Source organism: Rhinoderma darwinii, unplaced genomic scaffold (genome assembly GCF_050947455.1).
Source record: "Rhinoderma darwinii isolate aRhiDar2 unplaced genomic scaffold, aRhiDar2.hap1 Scaffold_1049, whole genome shotgun sequence".
NCBI lineage: Eukaryota > Metazoa > Chordata > Amphibia > Anura > Rhinodermatidae > Rhinoderma > Rhinoderma darwinii.
Window position 1 is genome coordinate 9,720 of NW_027461933.1, and position 21,905 is coordinate 31,624.

The 21,905-nt window shown below is 47.7% G+C and overlaps 1 protein-coding gene across 1 annotated transcript; it reads left to right on the forward strand.

Annotated features, from left to right (window-relative positions):
- The first annotated feature begins 9,050 nt into the window (after positions 1–9,050).
- PSMD12 (proteasome 26S subunit, non-ATPase 12) lies at positions 9,051–21,905 on the forward strand. The gene is made up of 9 exons (XM_075847929.1): positions 9,051–9,175; positions 9,406–9,513; positions 11,432–11,536; positions 12,956–13,105; positions 19,446–19,580; positions 19,655–19,767; positions 19,851–20,025; positions 21,262–21,339; positions 21,574–21,905. Exons 1-9 carry the CDS (start codon positions 9,056–9,058, stop codon positions 21,781–21,783), a joined length of 1,194 nt encoding a protein of 397 aa, XP_075704044.1. The 5' UTR covers positions 9,051–9,055; the 3' UTR covers positions 21,784–21,905.

The following is a 21,905-nucleotide window of genomic DNA, read 5'->3' on the forward strand; positions in this document are numbered from 1 at the left end:
GAGGAGGAGGACATAGTGATATACATCTACACTGAGGAGGAGGAGGACATAGTGATATACATCTACACTGAGGAGGAGGAGGACATAGTGATATACATCTACACTGAGGAAGAGGAGGAGGACATAGTGATATACATCTACACTGAGGAGGAGGAGGAGGACATAGTGATATACATCTACACTGAGGAGGAGGAGGAGGACATAGTGATATACATCTACACTGAGGAGGAGGAGGACATAGTGATATACATCTACACTGAGGAGGAGGAGGAGGACATAGTGATATACATCTACACTGAGGAGGAGGAGGACATAGTGATATACATCTACACTGAGGAGGAGGAGGACATAGTGATATACATCTACACTGAGGAGGAGGAGGAGGACATAGTGATATACATCTACACTGAGGAGGAGGGGGACATAGTGATATACATCTACACTGAGGAGGAGGACATAGTGATATACATCTACACTGAAGAGGAGGAGGGGGACATAGTGATATACATCTACACTGAGGAGGAGGAGGACATAGTGATATACATCTACACTGAGGAGGAGGAGGACATGGTGATATACATCTACACTGAGGAGGAGGAGGAGGACATGGTGATATACATCTACACTGAGGAAGAGGAGGAGGACATAGTGATATACATCTACACTGAGGAGGAGGAGGACATAGTGATATACATCTACACTGAGGAGGAGGAGGAGGACATAGTGATATACATCTACACTGAGGAAGAGGAGGAGGACATAGTGATATACATCTACACTGAGGAGGAGGGGGACATAGTGATCTACATCTACACTGAGGAGGAGGACATAGTGATATACATCTACACTGAGGAGGAGGACATAGTGATATACATCTACACTGAGGAGGAGGGGGACATAGTGATATACATCTACACTTAGGAGGAGGACATAGTGATATACATCTACACTGAGGAGGAGGACATAGTGATATACATCTACACTGAGGAGGAGGAGGACATAGTGATATACATCTACACTGAGGAGGAGGAGGACATAGTGATATACATCTACACTGAGGAGGAGGAGGACATAGTGATATACAACTACACTGAGGAGGAGGAGGGGGACATGGTGATATACATCTACACTGAGGAGGAGGAGGACATAGTGATATACATCTACACTGAGGAGGAGGAGGACATAGTGATATACAACTACACTGAGGAGGAGGAGGGGGACATGGTGATATACATCTACACTGAGGAGGAGGAGGACATAGTGATATACATCTACACTGAGGAGGAGGGGGACATAGTGATATACATCTACACTGAGGAGGAGGAGGACATAGTGATATACATCTACACTGAGGAGGACATAGTGATATACATCTACACTGAGGAGGAGGAGGAGGACATAGTGATATACATCTACACTGAGGAGGAGGAGGAGGACATAGTGATATACATCTACACTGAGGAGGAGGAGGACATAGTGATATACATCTACACTGAGGAGGAGGAGGACATAGTGATATACATCTACACTGAGGAAGAGGAGGAGGACATAGTGATATACATCTACACTGAGGAGGAGGAGGAGGACATAGTGATATACATCTACACTGAGGAGGAGGAGGAGGACATAGTGATATACATCTACACTGAGGAGGAGGAGGACATAGTGATATACATCTACACTGAGGAGGAGGAGGAGGACATAGTGATATACATCTACACTGAGGAGGAGGAGGACATAGTGATATACATCTACACTGAGGAGGAGGGGGACATAGTGATATACATCTACACTGAGGAGGAGGAGGAGGACATAGTGATATACATCTACACTGAGGAGGAGGACATAGTGATATACATCTACACTGAGGAGGAGGACATAGTGATATACATCTACACTGAGGAGGAGGAGGACATAGTGATATACATCTACACTGAGGAGGAGGAGGACATAGTGATATACAACTACACTGAGGAGGAGGAGGGGACATGGTGATATACATCTACACTGAGGAGGAGGAGGACATAGTGATATACATCTACACTGAGGAGGAGGAGGACATAGTGATATACATCTACACTGAGGAAGAGGAGGACATAGTGATATACATCTACACTGAGGAGGAGGAGGGGGACATAGTGATATACATCTACACTGAGGAGGAGGAGGACATAGTGATATACATCTACACTGAGGAGGAGGAGGACATAGTGATATACATCTACACTGAGGAGGACGAGGACATAGTGATATACATCTACACTGAGGAGGACGAGGACATAGTGATATACATCTACACTGAGGAGGAGGACATAGTGATATACATCTACACTGAGGAAGAGGAGGACATAGTGATATACATCTACACTGAGGAGGAGGAGGACATAGTGATATACATCTACACTGAGGAGGAGGAGGACATAGTGATATACATCTACACTGAGGAGGAGGAGGACATAGTGATATACATCTACACTGAGGAGGAGGAGGAGGACATAGTGATATACATCTACACTGAGGAGGAGGAGGACATAGTGATATACATCTACACTGAGGAGGAGGAGGAGGACATAGTGATATACATCTACACTGAGGAGGAGGACATAGTGATATACATCTACACTGAGGAGGAGGACATAGTGATATACATCTACACTGAGGAGGAGGGGGACATGGTGATATACATCTACACTGAGGAGGAGGAGGACATAGTGATATACATCTACACTGAGGAGGAGGAGGACATAGTGATATACATCTACACTGAGGAGGAGGAGGACATAGTGATATACATCTACACTGAGGAGGAGGAGGACATAGTGATATACATCTACACTGAGGAGGAGGAGGAGGACATAGTGATATACATCTACACTGAGGAGGAGGAGGACATAGTGATATACATCTACACTGAGGAGGAGGAGGACATAGTGATATACATCTACACTGAGGAGGAGGAGGACATAGTGATATACATCTACACTGAGGAGGAAGAGGAGGACATAGTGATATACATCTACACTGAGGAGGAGGACATAGTGATATACATCTACACTGAGGAGGAGGGGGACATAGTGATATACATCTACACTGAGGAGGAGGAGGAGGACATAGTGATATACATCTACACTGAGGAGGAGGGGGACATAGTGATATACATCTACACTGAGGAGGAGGACATAGTGATATACATCTACACTGAGGAGGAGGAGGACATAGTGATATACATCTACACTGAGGAGGAGGAGGACATAGTGATATACAACTACACTGAGGAGGAGGAGGGGGACATGGTGATATACATCTACACTGAGGAGGAGGAGGACATAGTGATATACATCTACACTGAGGAGGAGGAGGACATAGTGATATACATCTACACTGAGGAGGAGGAGGACATAGTGATATACATCTACACTGAGGAAGAGGAGGAGGACATAGTGATATACATCTACACTGAGGAGGAGGAGGACATAGTGATATACATCTACACTGAGGAGGAGGAGGACATAGTGATATACATCTACACTGAGGAGGAGGAGGACATAGTGATATACATCTACACTGAGGAGGAGGAGGACATAGTGATATACATCTACACTGAGGAGGAGGAGGACATAGTGATATACATCTACACTGAGGAGGAGGAGGACATAGTGATATACATCTACACTGAGGAGGAGGGGGGACATAGTGATATACATCTACACTGAGGAAGAGGAGGAGGACATAGTGATATACATCTACACTGAGGAAGAGGAGGAGGACATAGTGATATACATCTACACTGAGGAGGAGGGGGACATAGTGATATACATCTACACTTAGGAGGAGGACATAGTGATATACATCTACACTGAGGAGGAGGACATAGTGATATACATCTACACTGAGGAGGAGGAGGACATAGTGATATACATCTACACTGAGGAGGAGGAGGACATAGTGATATACATCTACACTGTGGAGGAGGAGGACATAGTGATATACAACTACACTGAGGAGGAGGAGGGGGACATAGTGATATACATCTACACTGAGGAGGAGGAGGACATAGTGATATACATCTACACTGAGGAGGACATAGTGATATACATCTACACTGAGGAGGAGGAGGAGGACATAGTGATATACATCTACACTGAGGAGGAGGAGGAGGACATAGTGATATACATCTACACTGAGGAGGAGGAGGACATAGTGATATACATCTACACTGAGGAGGAGGAGGACATAGTGATATACATCTACACTGAGGAAGAGGAGGAGGACATAGTGATATACATCTACACTGAGGAGGAGGAGGAGGACATAGTGATATACATCTACACTGAGGAGGAGGAGGAGGACATAGTGATATACATCTACACTGAGGAGGAGGAGGACATAGTGATATACATCTACACTGAGGAGGAGGAGGAGGACATAGTGATATACATCTACACTGAGGAGGAGGAGGACATAGTGATATACATCTACACTGAGGAGGAGGAGGACATAGTGATATACATCTACACTGAGGAGGAGGAGGAGGACATAGTGATATACATCTACACTGAGGAGGAGGGGGACATAGTGATATACATCTACACTGAGGAGGAGGACATAGTGATATACATCTACACTGAAGAGGAGGAGGGGGACATAGTGATATACATCTACACTGAGGAGGAGGAGGACATAGTGATATACATCTACACTGAGGAGGAGGAGGACATGGTGATATACATCTACACTGAGGAGGAGGAGGAGGACATGGTGATATACATCTACACTGAGGAAGAGGAGGAGGACATAGTGATATACATCTACACTGAGGAGGAGGAGGACATAGTGATATACATCTACACTGAGGAGGAGGAGGAGGACATAGTGATATACATCTACACTGAGGAAGAGGAGGAGGACATAGTGATATACATCTACACTGAGGAGGAGGGGGACATAGTGATCTACATCTACACTGAGGAGGAGGACATAGTGATATACATCTACACTGAGGAGGAGGAGGAGGACATAGTGATATACATCTACACTGAGGAGGAGGGGGACATAGTGATATACATCTACACTTAGGAGGAGGACATAGTGATATACATCTACACTGAGGAGGAGGACATAGTGATATACATCTACACTGAGGAGGAGGAGGACATAGTGATATACATCTACACTGAGGAGGAGGAGGACATAGTGATATACATCTACACTGAGGAGGAGGAGGACATAGTGATATACAACTACACTGAGGAGGAGGAGGGGGACATGGTGATATACATCTACACTGAGGAGGAGGAGGACATAGTGATATACATCTACACTGAGGAGGAGGAGGACATAGTGATATACAACTACACTGAGGAGGAGGAGGGGGACATGGTGATATACATCTACACTGAGGAGGAGGAGGACATAGTGATATACATCTACACTGAGGAGGAGGGGGACATAGTGATATACATCTACACTGAGGAGGAGGAGGACATAGTGATATACATCTACACTGAGGAGGACATAGTGATATACATCTACACTGAGGAGGAGGAGGAGGACATAGTGATATACATCTACACTGAGGAGGAGGAGGAGGACATAGTGATATACATCTACACTGAGGAGGAGGAGGACATAGTGATATACATCTACACTGAGGAGGAGGAGGACATAGTGATATACATCTACACTGAGGAAGAGGAGGAGGACATAGTGATATACATCTACACTGAGGAGGAGGAGGAGGACATAGTGATATACATCTACACTGAGGAGGAGGAGGAGGACATAGTGATATACATCTACACTGAGGAGGAGGAGGACATAGTGATATACATCTACACTGAGGAGGAGGAGGAGGACATAGTGATATACATCTACACTGAGGAGGAGGAGGACATAGTGATATACATCTACACTGAGGAGGAGGAGGACATAGTGATATACATCTACACTGAGGAGGAGGAGGAGGACATAGTGATATACATCTACACTGAGGAGGAGGGGGACATAGTGATATACATCTACACTGAGGAGGAGGACATAGTGATATACATCTACACTGAAGAGGAGGAGGGGGACATAGTGATATACATCTACACTGAGGAGGAGGAGGACATAGTGATATACATCTACACTGAGGAGGAGGAGGACATGGTGATATACATCTACACTGAGGAGGAGGAGGAGGACATGGTGATATACATCTACACTGAGGAAGAGGAGGAGGACATAGTGATATACATCTACACTGAGGAGGAGGAGGACATAGTGATATACATCTACACTGAGGAGGAGGAGGAGGACATAGTGATATACATCTACACTGAGGAAGAGGAGGAGGACATAGTGATATACATCTACACTGAGGAGGAGGGGGACATAGTGATCTACATCTACACTGAGGAGGAGGACATAGTGATATACATCTACACTGAGGAGGAGGAGGAGGGACATAGTGATATACATCTACACTGAGGAGGAGGACATAGTGATATACATCTACACTGAGGAGGAGGACATAGTGATATACATCTACACTGAGGAGGAGGACATAGTGATATACATCTGCACTGAGGAGGAGGACATAGTGATATACATCTACACTGAGGAGGAGGACATAGTGATATACATCTACACTGAGGAGGAGGAGGACATAGTGATATACATCTACACTGAGGAGGAGGAGGACATAGTGATATACATCTACACTGAGGAGGAGGACATAGTGATATACATCTACACTGAGGAGGAGGGGGACATGGTGATATACATCTACACTGAGGAGGAGGAGGACATAGTGATATACATCTACACTGAGGAGGAGGACATAGTGATATACATCTACACGGAGGAGGAGGACATAGTGATATACATCTACACTGAGGAGGAGGAGGACATAGTGATATACATCTACACTGAGGAGGAGGACATAGTGATATACATCTACACTTAGGAGGAGGAGGACATAGTGATATACATCTACACTGAGGAAGAGGAGGAGGACATAGTGATATACATCTACACTGAGGAGGAGGGGGACATAGTGATATACATCTACAATGAGGAGGAGGAGGACATAGTGATATACATCTACACTGAGGAGGAGGAGGACATAGTGATATACATCTACACTGAGGAGGAGGAGGACATAGTGATATACATCTACACTGAGGAGGAGGAGGACATAGTGATATACATCTACACTGAGGAGGAGGAGGACATAGTGATATACATCTACACTGAGGAAGAGGAGGAGGACATAGTGATATACATCTACACTGAGGAGGAGGAGGGGGACATAGTGATATACATCTACACTGAGGAGGAGGAGGACATAGTGATATACATCTACACTGAGGAAGAGGAGGAGGACATAATGATATACATCTACACTGAGGAGGAGGGGGACATAGTGATATACATCTACACTGAGGAGGAGGACATAGTGATATACATCTACACTTAGGAGGAGGAGGACATAGTGATATACATCTACACTGAGGAAGAGGAGGAGGACATAGTGATATACATCTACACTGAGGAGGAGGGGGACATAGTGATATACATCTACAATGAGGAGGAGGAGGACATAGTGATATACATCTACACTTAGGAGGAGGAGGACATAGTGATATACATCTACACTGAGGAGGAGGAGGACATAGTGATATACATCTACACTGAGGAGGAGGACATAGTGATATACATCTACACTGAGGAGGAGGAGGAGGACATAGTGATATACATCTACACTGAGGAGGAGGAGGAGGACATAGTGATATACATCTACACTGAGGAGGAGGAGGAGGACATAGTGATATACATCTACACTGAGGAGGAGGAGGAGGACATAGTGATATACATCTACACTGAGGAGGAGGACATCGTGATATACATCTACACTGAGGAGGAGGAGGACATAGTGATATACATCTACACTGAGGAGGAGGAGGAGGACATAGTGATATACATCTACACTGAGGAGGAGGAGGACATAGTGATATACATCTACACTGAGGAGGAGGAGGAGGACATAGTGATATACATCTACACTGAGGAGGAGGAGGAGGACATAGTGATATACATCTACACTGAGGAAGAAGAGGAGGACATAGTGATATACATCTACACTGAGGAGGAGGAGGAGGACATAGTGATATACATCTACACTGAGGAGGAGGACATAGTGATATACATCTACACTGAGGAGGAGGAGGAGGACATAGTGATATACATCTACACTGAGGAGGAGGAGGACATAGTGATATACATCTACACTGAGGAGGAGGAGGAGGACATAGTGATATACATCTACACTGAGGAGGAGGAGGAGGACATAGTGATATACATCTACACTGAGGAGGAGGAGGAGGACATAGTGATATACATCTACACTGAGGAGGAGGAGGAGGACATAGTGATATACATCTACACTGAGGAGGAGGAGGACATAGTGATATACATCTACTTTAAGGGGGGACCTGGGACGTGGCCTTACAGGGGATTTCACGAACCGACAACTGATGACCCATCCCCCGGACCCCGCACTGATCAGCTGCCACCGGGCACTGGGCGGCCATGCAGGAAGCCGTTGGCTCCGGTGACGGGATATCGGCCGAGCTGCAGTGTTGAAGTGAATAGGAGCAGATCTGCAGTTCGGCCGCTATGTAAGATGCAGTGCCACCCGCTTCCTGCTCCGTACCCTGCATACCGTGCAATAACATCCGGTAGCCGCATCAGCTGATCGGTCCGGGTGTCGGACCCCCACCAATCCTATACTGATGATTTATCCGGTGGATTGGTCATCCGTTGTCCGGTAATGGAAAACCCCTTTAAATTATATTGGAAGACGTGATGGTGGACTTTGGCTTTTGAAGGGGAAGTGTACCATTTAGTCACCCGGGTGTATGTGAAGTGTCCGTGGTGCTCGGTAAAGATCATGGTGACCCTTTGTACTGTATACATTGCATGTTGGGGTTTGTAGTTCCCCGGATGATGGGTGAATGTGATCAGCCTGACGTATAAGCAGCCTGTACTCGGTGTCCTGCAGGCGTCTGACATGGTGTCCACGTCTCGTATCCTGGTGGCCGTCGTGAAAATGTGCTACGAAGCCGAAGATTGGGACTTGCTGAACGAGAACATCATGCTGCTGTCCAAGAGGAGGAGTCAGCTCAAACAGGTGGGGGCCCTTTAAGACTTCGTTACAGTGTGACATGTTATGTTTATGTTAGTTTCTGATTATGACAGTGATTCTTAAAGGGGCCTCCGGGATGTTACATTAATGGCTCCAACACAGAACTCCCATTGATGGTTTGTCCTGGATAATGTGACCGCTCCCCAGTACCATACATTTGGGGGGGCGCTGATGTGATAGTGATTCACTGTTTACACGGATTTCTTGTGTCCCAGGCCGTGGCTAAGATGGTGCAGCAGAGCTGTACATATGTGGAGAAGATCACAGACCTTCCCATCAAGCTGAGGTTAATCGACACGCTGCGGACAGTTACAGAGGGAAAGGTGAGTCCGGGGCCAGACGTGGGCTGGACGCACTCGTCCGGGGCGAGACGTGGGCTGGACGCACTCGTCCGGGGCGAGACGTGGGCTGGACGCACTCGTCCGGGGCGAGACGTGGGCTGGACGCACTCGTCCGGGGCGAGACGCGGGCTGGACGCACTCGTCCGGGGCGAGACGCGGGCTGGACGCACTCGTCCGGGGCGAGACGCGGGCTGGACGCACTCGTCCGGGGCGAGACGCGGGCTGGACGCACTCGTCCGGGGCGAGACGCGGGCTGGACGCACTCGTGCGGGGCGAGACGCGGGCTGGACGCACTCGTGCGGGGCGAGACGCGGGCTGGACGCACTCGTGCGGGGCGAGACGCGGGCTGGACGCACTCGTGCGGGGCGAGACGCGGGCTGGACGCACTCGTGCGGGGCGAGACGCGGGCTGGACGCACTCGGGCGGGGCGAGACGCGGGCTGGACGCACTCGTGCGGGGCGAGACGCGGGCTGGACGCACTCGTCCGGGGCGAGACGCGGGCTGGACGCACTCGTGCGGGGCGAGACGCGGGCTGGACGCACTCGTCCGGGGCGAGACGCGGGCTGGACGCACTCGTCCGGGGCGAGACGCGGGCTGGACGCACTCGTCCGGGGCGAGACGCGGGCTGGACGCACTCGTCCGGGGCGAGACGCGGGCTGGACGCACTCGTCCGGGGCGAGACGCGGGCTGGACGCACTCGTCCGGGGCGAGACGCGGGCTGGACGCACTCGTCCGGGGCGAGACGCGGTCTGGACGCACTCGTCCGGTCCGGGGCGAGACGCGGTCTGGACGCACTCGTCCGGTCCGGGGCGAGACGCGGTCTGGACGCACTCGTCCGGTCCGGGGCGAGACGCGGTCTGGACGCACTCGTCCGGTCCGGGGCGAGACGCGGTCTGGACGCACTCGTCCGGTCCGGGGCGAGACGCGGTCTGGACGCACTCGTCCGGTCCGGGGCGAGACGCGGTCTGGACGCACTCGTCCGGTCCGGGGCGAGACGCGGTCTGGACGCACTCGTCCGGTCCGGGGCGAGACGCGGTCTGGACGCACTCGTCCGGTCCGGGGCGAGACGCGGTCTGGACGCACTCGTCCGGTCCGGGGCGAGACGCGGTCTGGACGCACTCGTCCGGTCCGGGGCGAGACGCGGTCTGGACGCACTCGTCCGGTCCGGGGCGAGACGCGGTCTGGACGCACTCGTCCGGTCCGGGGCGAGACGCGGTCTGGACGCACTCGTCCGGTCCGGGGCGAGACGCGGTCTGGACGCACTCGTCCGGTCCGGGGCGAGACGCGGTCTGGACGCACTCGTCCGGTCCGGGGCGAGACGCGGTCTGGACGCACTCGTCCGGTCCGGGGCGAGACGCGGTCTGGACGCACTCGTCCGGTCCGGGGCGAGACGCGGGCTGGACGCACTCGTCCGGTCCGGGGCGAGACGCGGGCTGGACGCACTCGTCCGGGGCGAGACGCGGGCTGGACGCACTCGTCCGGTCCGGGGTGAGACGCGGGCTGGACGCACTCGTCCGGTCCGGGGCGAGACGCGGGCTGGACGCACTCGTCCGGGGCGAGACGCGGGCTGGACGCACTCATAGAGGCCAGGGCTAGACGTGATGAGCGGCTTAGCCTCATTGTCTATTATAGCCTAATACTGATCACAGCTGCTGTGCTTGCTGCAATGTAACAGTGTAAGTAAGTGTGTTCAGCCTGCAGTACAGGGCAGAGTTTTGTGTTGCTTCTGTGTTTTACCTTGTAACCCACAGCTGTGACAAGTATGAGGTCAGGATGGGTTTCCAGTCTCTGGGTGGAATGAAAAGTTTCTATTCACTGACAGTAAGCAGAGACAGTAGCGTTATTCTGACAGGACTGGAGGCGCTGCTCGTTCACCTTACTGTTTCCTTGCGGTTCTCAGATATATGTGGAGATAGAGCGGGCGCGTCTCACCAACACCTTGGCTACTATCAAGGAGCAGAGCGGGGATGTGAAGGAGGCGGCGGCCATCTTGCAGGAACTCCAGGTAAGGAGCGCACTCCAGCATTAGAGGGACCCCCCGCCTTATGGTGAGGATGTTCTGCAGCAGCTGTTCTATGTTGGATGCTCCGTGTATTGTCCTGCGATCCACTGATAATCTGAAGAAGGATTCGACATGTTGGCATTTAACCCTTTCCCATCACTAATATCCCGATTTACGTCGGGAAAGGGTATTTTTAAAAATGGCGGCTGCTCTGAAGCAAGAGGACTCTGTTGTGCTACACAGCGGCAATGCTTGGGATCAGAGACCTCTCTGATCTCAAGCATTTAACCCCTTGGATGCCGGTGTCAGTTGTGACCACCGTCCTCTGAGGGGTTTTTTTTTGCCTTCATTTTCACTTTAGGACTTGTCACCGTTTCCCGTGCGGCACGATCGCGGGATCTGGTGTATTCCTCTGGGAGCCTTGTGGACGCTCCCGACCCTGCTATAGGGAGATGCTATTGAGACCCGCCTGTGGCAATACTGTGATGTTGCAGTCTATGGCATAAGTGATCTAACGATCGCAGGTTCACGCCCCCTAGGGGCCTAAAAAATAGTAATCACAAAAATGTCAAAAAAAAGTTTTACAAATTGAAATCACCCGCTTTTTTCTAGATCACATATAAAAAGAAATAAACACATTAGATATCGCCGCGCCCGAACTCTACAAATATTTATCCAATACGGTGAACGTCGTAGCGGGAGAAAAGATCAAAATGGCCGAAACGCAGGTTTTTTTTGTTTTTTTTTGCTACTTCAACCCTAAAAAAAAATTGAATAATAAGTGATCGAAATCCCCGACATTCCCCAAATGGTTTCAATAAAACGAACCCCTCTTCCCGTACAAAATGTCGCCTTACACGGCTCCGTACACAAATATAAACCGTTACGGGGTCGCAATATGACGATGTGAATACATTTTTGTTTCTTTCAAACTTTTTCATTTTTTTAGAGTTTCTAAAACATAATAAAAACGATATAAATTTGGTATCGCGGTGATTGTACCGACCGCAGAATAAAGGTAACACGTCGTCTTCACCGTACAGTGAACACAATGACAACCAAACCCATAAGAAAATGGAGGAACTGCTGGTTTTTCCACTTTCACCCCCATCGTACAACTTGTCCCGTAAAAATGAAGCCCCCACGTGACCGCGCCAGCCAAAAAATACAAAAGTATGAAAATGAGTCTGGTCCTGGAAGGGTTAACCAATCTGATTCAAAAGATAAGTGGAAGCAGCAGGAGTTTTCAACGCTTCTCCCCTTCAAAGACACAATATTTCCCATAATCCTCCATCCTTAGGCTCAGAATTTTTTCATGTATTTTTGTGGAGTTGGGTCGAGCGCTGACTGTTCATCGGACCGCTCCCGGGGTAGTAACGCGGCTCTAACTCCTCCCCTGTAAAATCTGCCGGGCGGTTCTAGGTGGAGACCTACGGATCAATGGAGAAGAAGGAGAAGGTGGAGTTCATCCTGGAGCAGATGCGCCTATGCGTGGCGGTGAAGGATTATATCCGCACCCAGATCATCAGCAAGAAGATCAACACCAAGTTCTTCCAGGACGACAACACCGAGGTAAAGACCCCATGAGGGCAGCAAATACACCACCGGCCTGTACTATGCTTCAGAGCTGAAATCTCCCAGCATTCCCTGCAAGTTCAGTGCCTGCACACCACTTCATCTGATGATTTGTATTCTGGGAATGATTACACAAAGCCCCGTGCAGTCCTCTGATGTAGGGAAATCTAACTGCCCCCCTGTATTATGGGAGCTCAGCTAAGCTGTTAGGGGTGTGTCCACAAACTCGCTGACTGTTTCCAGCAGAATAGTGAGTGCAGCTCTGGAGTAGAATACAGGATGTAACTCAGGATCAGTACAGGATAAGTAATGTATGTACACAGTGACTCCACCAGCAGAATAGTGAGTGCAGCTCTGGAGTATAATACAGGATATAACTCAGGATCAGTACAGGATAAGTAATGTATGTACACAGTGACTCCACCAGCAGAATAGTGAGTGTAGCTCTGGAGTATAATACAGGATATAACTCAGGATCAGTACAGGATAAGTAATGTAATGTATGTACACAGTGACTCCACCAGCAGAATAGTGAGTGTAGCTCTGGAGTATAATACAGGATATAACTCAGGATCAGTACAGGATAAGTAATGTATGTACACAGTGACTCCACCAGCAGAATAGTGAGTGCAGCTCTGGAGTATAATACAGGATATAACTCAGGATCAGTACAGGATAAGTAATGTAATGTATGTACACAGTGACACCACCAGCAGAATAGTGAGTGCAGCTCTGGAGTATAATACAGGATGTAACTCAGGATCAGTACAGGATAAGTAATGTAATGTATGTACACAGTGACTCCACCAGCAGAATAGTGAGTGCAGCTCTGGAGTATAATACAGGATGTAACTCAGGATCAGTACAGGATAAGTAATGTAATGTATGTACACAGTGACTCCACCAGCAGAATAGTGAGTGCAGCTCTGGAGTATAATACAGGATATAACTCAGGATCAGTACAGGATAAGTAATGTATGCACACAGTGACTCCACCAGCAGAATAGTGAGTGCAGCTCTGGAGTATAATACAGGATATAACTCAGGATCAGTACAGGATAAGTAATCTAATGTATGCACACAGTGACTCCACCAGCAGAATAGTGATTGCAGCTCTGGAGTATAATACAGGATGTAACTCAGGATCAGTACAGGATAAGTAATGTAATGTATATACACAGTGACTCCACCAGCAGAATAGTGAGTGCAGCTCTGGGGTATAATACAGGATATAACTCAGGATCAGTACAGGATAAGTAATGTAATGTATGTACACAGTGACTCCACCAGCAGAATAGTGAGTGCAGCTCTGCAGTATAATACAGGATGTAACTCAGGATCAGTACAGGATAAGTAATGTAATGTATATACACAGTGACTCCACCAGCATAATAGTGAGTGCAGCTCTGGGGTATAATACAGGATATAACTCAGGATCAGTACAGGATAAGTAATGTAATGTATGTACACAGTGACTCCACCAGCAGAATAGTGAGTGCAGCTCTGGAGTATAATACAGGATGTAACTCAGGATCAGTACAGGATAAGTAATGTAATGTATGTACACAGTGACTCCACCAGCAGAATAGTGAGTGCAGCTCTGGAGTATAATACAGGATGTAACTCAGGATCAGTACAGGATAAGTAATGTAATGTATATACACAGTGACTCCACCAGCAGAATAGTGAGTGCAGCTCTGGGGTATAATACAGGATATAACTCAGGATCAGTACAGGATAAGTAATGTAATGTATGTACACAGTGACTCCACCAGCAGAATAGTGAGTGCAGCTCTGCAGTATAATACAGGATGTAACTCAGGATCAGTACAGGATAAGTAATGTAATGTATATACACAGTGACTCCACCAGCAGAATAGTGAGTGCAGCTCTGGGGTATAATACAGGATATAACTCAGGATCAGTACAGGATAAGTAATGTAATGTATGTACACAGTGACTCCACCAGCAGAATAGTGAGTGCAGCTCTGGAGTATAATACAGGATGTAACTCAGGATCAGTACAGGATAAGTAATGTAATGTATGTACACAGTGACTCCACCAGCAGAATAGTGAGTGCAGCTCTGGAGTATAATACAGGATGTAACTCAGGATCAGTACAGGATAAGTAATGTATGTACACAGTGACTCCACCAGCAGAATAGTGAGTGCAGCTCTGGAGTATTAATACAGGATATAACTCAGGATCAGTACAGGATAAGTAATGTATATACACAGTGACTCCACCAGCAGAATAGTGAGTGCAGCTCTGGAGTATAATACAGGATGTAACTCAGGATCAGTACAGGATAAGTAATGTAATGTATGTACACAGTGACTACACCAGCAGAACAGTGAGTTCAGCTCTGGAGTATAATACAGGATGTAACTCAGGATCAGTACAGGATAAGTAATGTAATGCATGTACACCGTGACTCCACCAGCAGAATAGTGAGTGCAGCTCTGGAGTATAATACAGGATGTAACTCAGGATCAGTACAGGATAAGTAATGTATGTACACAGTGACTCCACCAGCAGAATAGTGAGTGCAGCTCTGAAGTATAATACAGGATGTAACTCAGGATCAGTACAGGATAAGTAATGTAATGTATGTACACAGTGACTCCACCAGCAGAATAGTGCGTGCAGCTCTGGAGTGTAATACAGGATGTAACTCAGGATCAGTACAGGATAAGTAATGTAATGTATGTACACAGTGACTCCACCAGCAGAATAGTGAGTGCAGCTCTGGAGTATAATACAGGATATAACTCAGGATCAGTACAGGATAAGTAATGTAATGTATGTACACAGTGACTCCACCAGCAGAATAGTGAGTGCAGCTCTGGAGTATAATACAGGATATAACTCAGGATCAGTACAGGATAAGTAATGTAATGTATGTACACAGTGACTCCACTAGCAGAATAGTGAGTGCGGCTCTGGAGTATAATACAGGATGTAACTCAGGATCAGTGCAGGATAAGTAATGTATGTACACAGTGACTCCGCCAGCAGAATAGTGAGTGCAGCTCTGGAGTATAATACAGGATATAACTCAGGATCAGTACAGGATAAGTAATGTAATGTATGTACACAGTGACTCCACCAGCAGAATAGTGAGTGCAGCTCTGGAGTATAATACAGGATATAACTCAGGATCAGTACAGGATAAGTAATGTAATGTATGTACACAGTGACTCCACCAGCAGAATAGTGAGTGCAGCTCTGGAGTATAATACAGGATATAACTCAGGATCAGTACAGGATAAGTAATGTAATGTATGTACACAGTGACTCCACCAGCAGAATAGTGAGTGCAGCTCCGGAGTATAATACAGGATATAACTCAGGATCAGTACAGGATAAGTAATGTATGTACACAGTGACTCCACCAGCAGAATAGTGAGTGCAGCTCTGGGGTATAATACAGGATGTAACTCAGGATCAGCACAGGATAAGTAATGTAATGTATATACACAGTGACTCCACCAGCAGAATAGTGAGTGCAGCTCTGGAGTATGATACAGGATGTAACTCAGGATCAGTACAGGATAAGTAATGTAATGTATGTACACAGTGACTACACCAGCAGAATAGTGAGTGCAGCTCTGGAGTATAATACAGGATGTAACTCAGGATCAGTACAGGATAAGTAATGTAATGCATGTACACAGTGACTCCACCAGCAGAATAGTGAGTGCAGCTCTGGAGTATAATACAGGATGTAACTCAGGATCAGTACAGGATAAGTAATGTAATGTATGTACACAGTGACTCCACCAGCAGAATAGTGAGTGCAGCTCTGGGGTATAATACAGGATATAACTCAGGATCAGTACAGGATAAGTAATGTAATGTATGTACACAGTGACTCCACCAGCAGAATAGTGAGTGCAGCTCTGGAGTATAATACAGGATATAACTCAGGATCAGTACAGGATAAGTAATGTATATACACAGTGACTTCACCAGCAGAATAGTGAGTGCAGCTCTGGAGTATAATACAGGATGTAACTCAGGATCAGTACAGGATAAGTAATGTAATGTATGTACACAGTGACTACACCAGCAGAATAGTGAGTGCAGCTCTGGAGTATAATACAGGATGTAACTCAGGATCAGTACAGGATAAGTAATGTATGTACACAGTGACTCCACTAGCAGAATAGTGAGTGCGGCTCTGGAGTATAATACAGGATGTAACTCAGGATCAGTGCAGGATAAGTAATGTATGTACACAGTGACTCCACCAGCAGAATAGTGAGTGCAGCTCTGGAGTATAATACAGGATATAACTCAGGATCAGTACAGGATAAGTAATGTATGTACACAGTGACTCCACCAGCAGAATAGTGAGTGCAGCTCTGGAGTATAATACAGGATATAACTCAGGATCAGTACAGGATAAGTAATGTATATACACAGTGACTTCACCAGCAGAATAGTGAGTGCAGCTCTGGAGTATAATACAGGATGTAACTCAGCATCAGTACAGGATAAGTAATGTATGTACACAGTGACTCCACCAGCAGAATAGTGAGTACAGCTTTGGAGTATAATATAGGATATAACTCAGGATAAGTACAGGATAAGTAATGTAATGTATGTACACAGTGACTCCACCAGCAGAATAGTGAGTGCAGCTCTGAAGTATAATACAGGATGTAACTCAGGATCAGTACAGGATAAGTAATGTAATGCATGTACACCGTGACTCCACCAGCAGAATAGTGAGTGCAGCTCTGGAGTATAATACAGGATGTAACTCAGGATCAGTACAGGATAAGTAATGTAATGTATGTACACAGTGACTCCACCAGCAGAACAGTGAGTGCAGCTCTGGAGTATAATACAGGATGTAACTCAGCATCAGTACAGGATAAGTAATGTATGTACACAGTGACTCCACCAGCAGAATAGTGAGTACAGCTTTGGAGTATAATATAGGATATAACTCAGGATAAGTACAGGATAAGTAATGTAATGTATGTACACAGTGACTCCACCAGCAGAATAGTGAGTGCAGCTCTGAAGTATAATACAGGATGTAACTCAGGATCAGTACAGGATAAGTAATGTAATGCAAGTACACCGTGACTCCACCAGCAGAATAGTGAGTGCAGCTCTGGAGTATAATACAGGATGTAACTCAGGATCAGTACAGGATAAGTAATGTAATGTATGTACACAGTGACTCCACCAGCAGAACAGTGAGTGCAGCTCTGGAGTATAATACAGGATGTAACTCAGGATCAGTACAGGATAAGTAATGTAATGTATGTACACAGTGACTCCACCAGCAGAATAGTGAGTGCAGCTCTGGAGTATAATACAGGATATAACTCAGGATCAGTACAGGATAAGTAATGTATGTACACAGTGACTCCACTAGCAGAATAGTGAGTGCGGCTCTGGAGTATAATACAGGATGTAACTCAGGATCAGTGCAGGATAAGTAATGTATGTACACAGTGACTCCACCAGCAGAATAGTGAGTGCAGCTCTGGAGTATAATACAGGATATAACTCAGGATCAGTACAGGATAAGTAATGTATGTACACAGTGACTCCACCAGCAGAATAGTGAGTGCAGCTCTGCAGTATAATACAGGATATAACTCAGGATCAGTACAGGATAAGTAATGTAATGTATGTACACAGTGACACCACCAGCAGAATAGTGAGTGCAGCTCTGGAGTATAATACAGGATATAACTCAGGATCAGTACAGGATAAGTAATGTATGTACACAGTGACCCCACCAGCAGAATAGTGAGTGCAGCTCTGGAGTATAATACAGGATATAACTCAGGATCAGTACAGGATAAGTAATGTAATGTATGTACACAGTGACTCCACCAGCAGAATAGTGAGTGCAGCTCTGGAGTATAATACAGGATGTAACTCAGGATCAGTACAGGATAAGTAATGTAATGTATGTACACAGTGACTCCACCAGCAGAATAGTGAGTGCAGCTCTGGAGTATAATACAGGATGTAACTCAGGATCAGTACAGGATAAGTAATGTATGTACACAGTGACTCCACCAGCAGAACAGTGAGTGCAGCTCTGGAGTATAATACAGGATGTAACTCAGGATCAGTACAGGATAAGTAATGTAATGTATGTACACAGTGACTCCACCAGCAGAATAGTGAGTGCAGCTCTGGAGGATAATACAGGATGTAGTTCTGCAGATTAGAGATATGATGGGGTTCAGCTGGCTATGACTTGGGGACCCATTTTCTTTTTTTTGTTTCCTGGATTCTGTAGTTCCTCCTGGTAATGGTTGATGTGCCGCCATGTTAATTCCTTCCCTTGATTCCTGCAGCAGCTGAAGCTGAAATACTACAACTTGATGATTCAGGTGGACCAGCATGAAGGCTCCTACCTCTCCATATGTAAGCATTACCGCGCCATTTACGACACGCCCTGCATCCAGGCGGAGAGTGAGAAGTGGCAGCAGGTGAGTTGTGATCTGTGCCCCCGCAGGACGCGCCTCATTATCGCGGTCATCTGATAATTGTGACCTCTCTGCAGACTCTGAAGAGCGTCGTCTTATACGTCATCCTGTCGCCGTACGACAACGAGCAGTCCGATCTGGTGCACAGGATAAGTGCGGACAAGAAGCTGGAAGACATCCCCAAGTACAAGTAAGAGGCCTATCGAATGGTCATGAGGAGCAGTCCTATGTAACGCCACAGATAACACGCTGATCTCCGCCTGTTCTCTCCAGGGATCTGCTGAAGCTCTTCACCACTATGGAGCTGATGAGGTGGAGCGTGCTGGTGGAGGAGTACGGCAAGGAGCTGAGGGAAGGTTCCCTGGACAGTGCGGCCACAGACGTCTTCAGCTGCACTGAGCAGGGAGAGAAACACTGGAAGGACCTGAAGAACCGAGTGGTGGAGCACGTACGTACCGCACACTATGCTGCAACTACACCGTGTAGTGTTGTAGTATGCCCACTACTGCAGACATGAGGACGGGGGTAGTGGAGCTTCTCATTATAGATCAGTGCCCCTACTGCAGACATGAGGACGGGGTAGCGGAGCTTCTCATAGATCAGTGCCCCTACTGCAGACATGCGGACGGTGGTAGCGGAGCTTCTCATTATAGATCAGTGCCCCTACTGCAGGCATGAGGACGGGGTAGCGGAGCTTCTCATTATAGATCAGTGCCCCTACTGCAGACATGAGGACGGGGTAGCGGAGCTTCTCATTATAGATCAGTGCCCCTACTGCAGACATGAGGACGGGGGTAGCGGAGCTTCTCATTATAGATCAGTGCCCCTACTGCAGACATGAGGACGGGGGTAGTGGAGCTTCTCATTATAGATTAGTGCCCCTACTGCAGACATGAGGACGGGGGTAGCGGAGCTTCTAATTATTTGCCAGGGCGCCCCCTCTTGCAGACATGAGGTCAGGGGTGGTAGAGGAGCTTCCCATTATATATCAGTGCCCCTACTGCAGACATGAGGACGGGGTAGCGGAGCTTCTCATTATAGATCAGTGCCCCTACTGCAGACATGCGGACGGTGGTAGCGGAGCTTCTCATTATAGATCGGTGCCCCTACTGCAGACATGAGGACGGCGGTAGCGGTGCTTCTCATTATAGATCAGTGCCCCTACTGCAGACATGAGGACGGGGGTAGTGGAGCTTCTCATTATAGATTAGTGCCCCTACTGCAGACATGAGGACGGGGGTAGCGGAGCTTCTAATTATTTGCCAGGGCGCCCCCTCTTGCAGACATGAGGTCAGGGGTGGTAGAGGAGCTTCCCATTATATATCAGTGCCCCTACTGCAGACATGAGGTCAGGGGTGGTAGAGGAGCTTCTCATTATTTGTCAGGGCGCCCCCTACTGCAGACAGGAATACAGGGGTAGTGGAGCTTCTCATTATTTGTCAGGTTCGTCATGTATTTACCGCTACCCTGTGTGACGCTGATCTCTGTAGCCATTGTGTAGTATAGGAGTTGTCTTTTGGGGTCTGCACGCGCCGCCACCCGTGTCCAGACGCCTCCGCTCCCAACCGCCCAGCGAGTAATATATTACTGTGACGCCTGACTGTAGATGTCCATCATTCGTGTGTGGGGGAGGGTCGGGGGTCATTCACTGCGGCCGCTCACCAAGTCTTTCATGTGATTACAGAATATAAGAATTATGGCGAAATATTACACGCGGATCACAAGGAAGAGGATGGCGCAGCTCCTGGATCTCTCCATAGACGTAAGCGGCAACACGACGTGAACCCATTCACCCCGTGTGGTGACTCCACCCCCTGCGACTTTGCAGGGTTCTGATTGGGTGTTTCCCCTTGATAATGGGGTCCTGGCTCCTCAAAGGCTGCAGCCTATAGATTGTGAGGCGTAGGAAGTAGTCTCTTGCTGCTGGGGGGCTCTGTAGAATGTCGCCCCCGTTTCTTTGGCGCTGTCGTCTACATCTGTTCCTCTTTCTTTCCAGGAGTCTGAAGAATTCCTCTCGACTTTAGTCGTCAATAAAACCATCTACGCCAAAGTGGACAGACTGGCCGGAATAATCAACTTCCAGAGGCCCAAAGACCCCAACGACCTCCTGAACGACTGGTCGCAGAAACTCAACTCCCTGATGGCGCTGGTCAACAAGACGACGCACCTGATCGCCAAGGAGGAGATGATCCACAACCTGCAGTGAGCCGCCGCCGCGTGCGCCGCTCTGTATCATATTCAGTTTTTTATGTTCGAGGGTCGGGACTTCTGAACCTCCTGCTTTATTGTTTGGTTAATGTTAATAAAATCCACGTGTACGATGGCGAA

Bases quoted from the DNA above. Each gene is read 5' to 3' on its own strand.
- PSMD12 (XM_075847929.1), top strand. From the start codon at position 9,056: ATGGTGTCCACGTCTCGTATCCTGGTGGCCGTCGTGAAAATGTGCTAC. The intron at 9,514-11,431 runs GTGAGTCCGGGG...TGCGGTTCTCAG, and splicing joins GGACAGTTACAGAGGGAAAG to ATATATGTGGAGATAGAGCG. The intron at 13,106-19,445 runs GTAAAGACCCCA...TGATTCCTGCAG, and splicing joins TCCAGGACGACAACACCGAG to CAGCTGAAGCTGAAATACTA.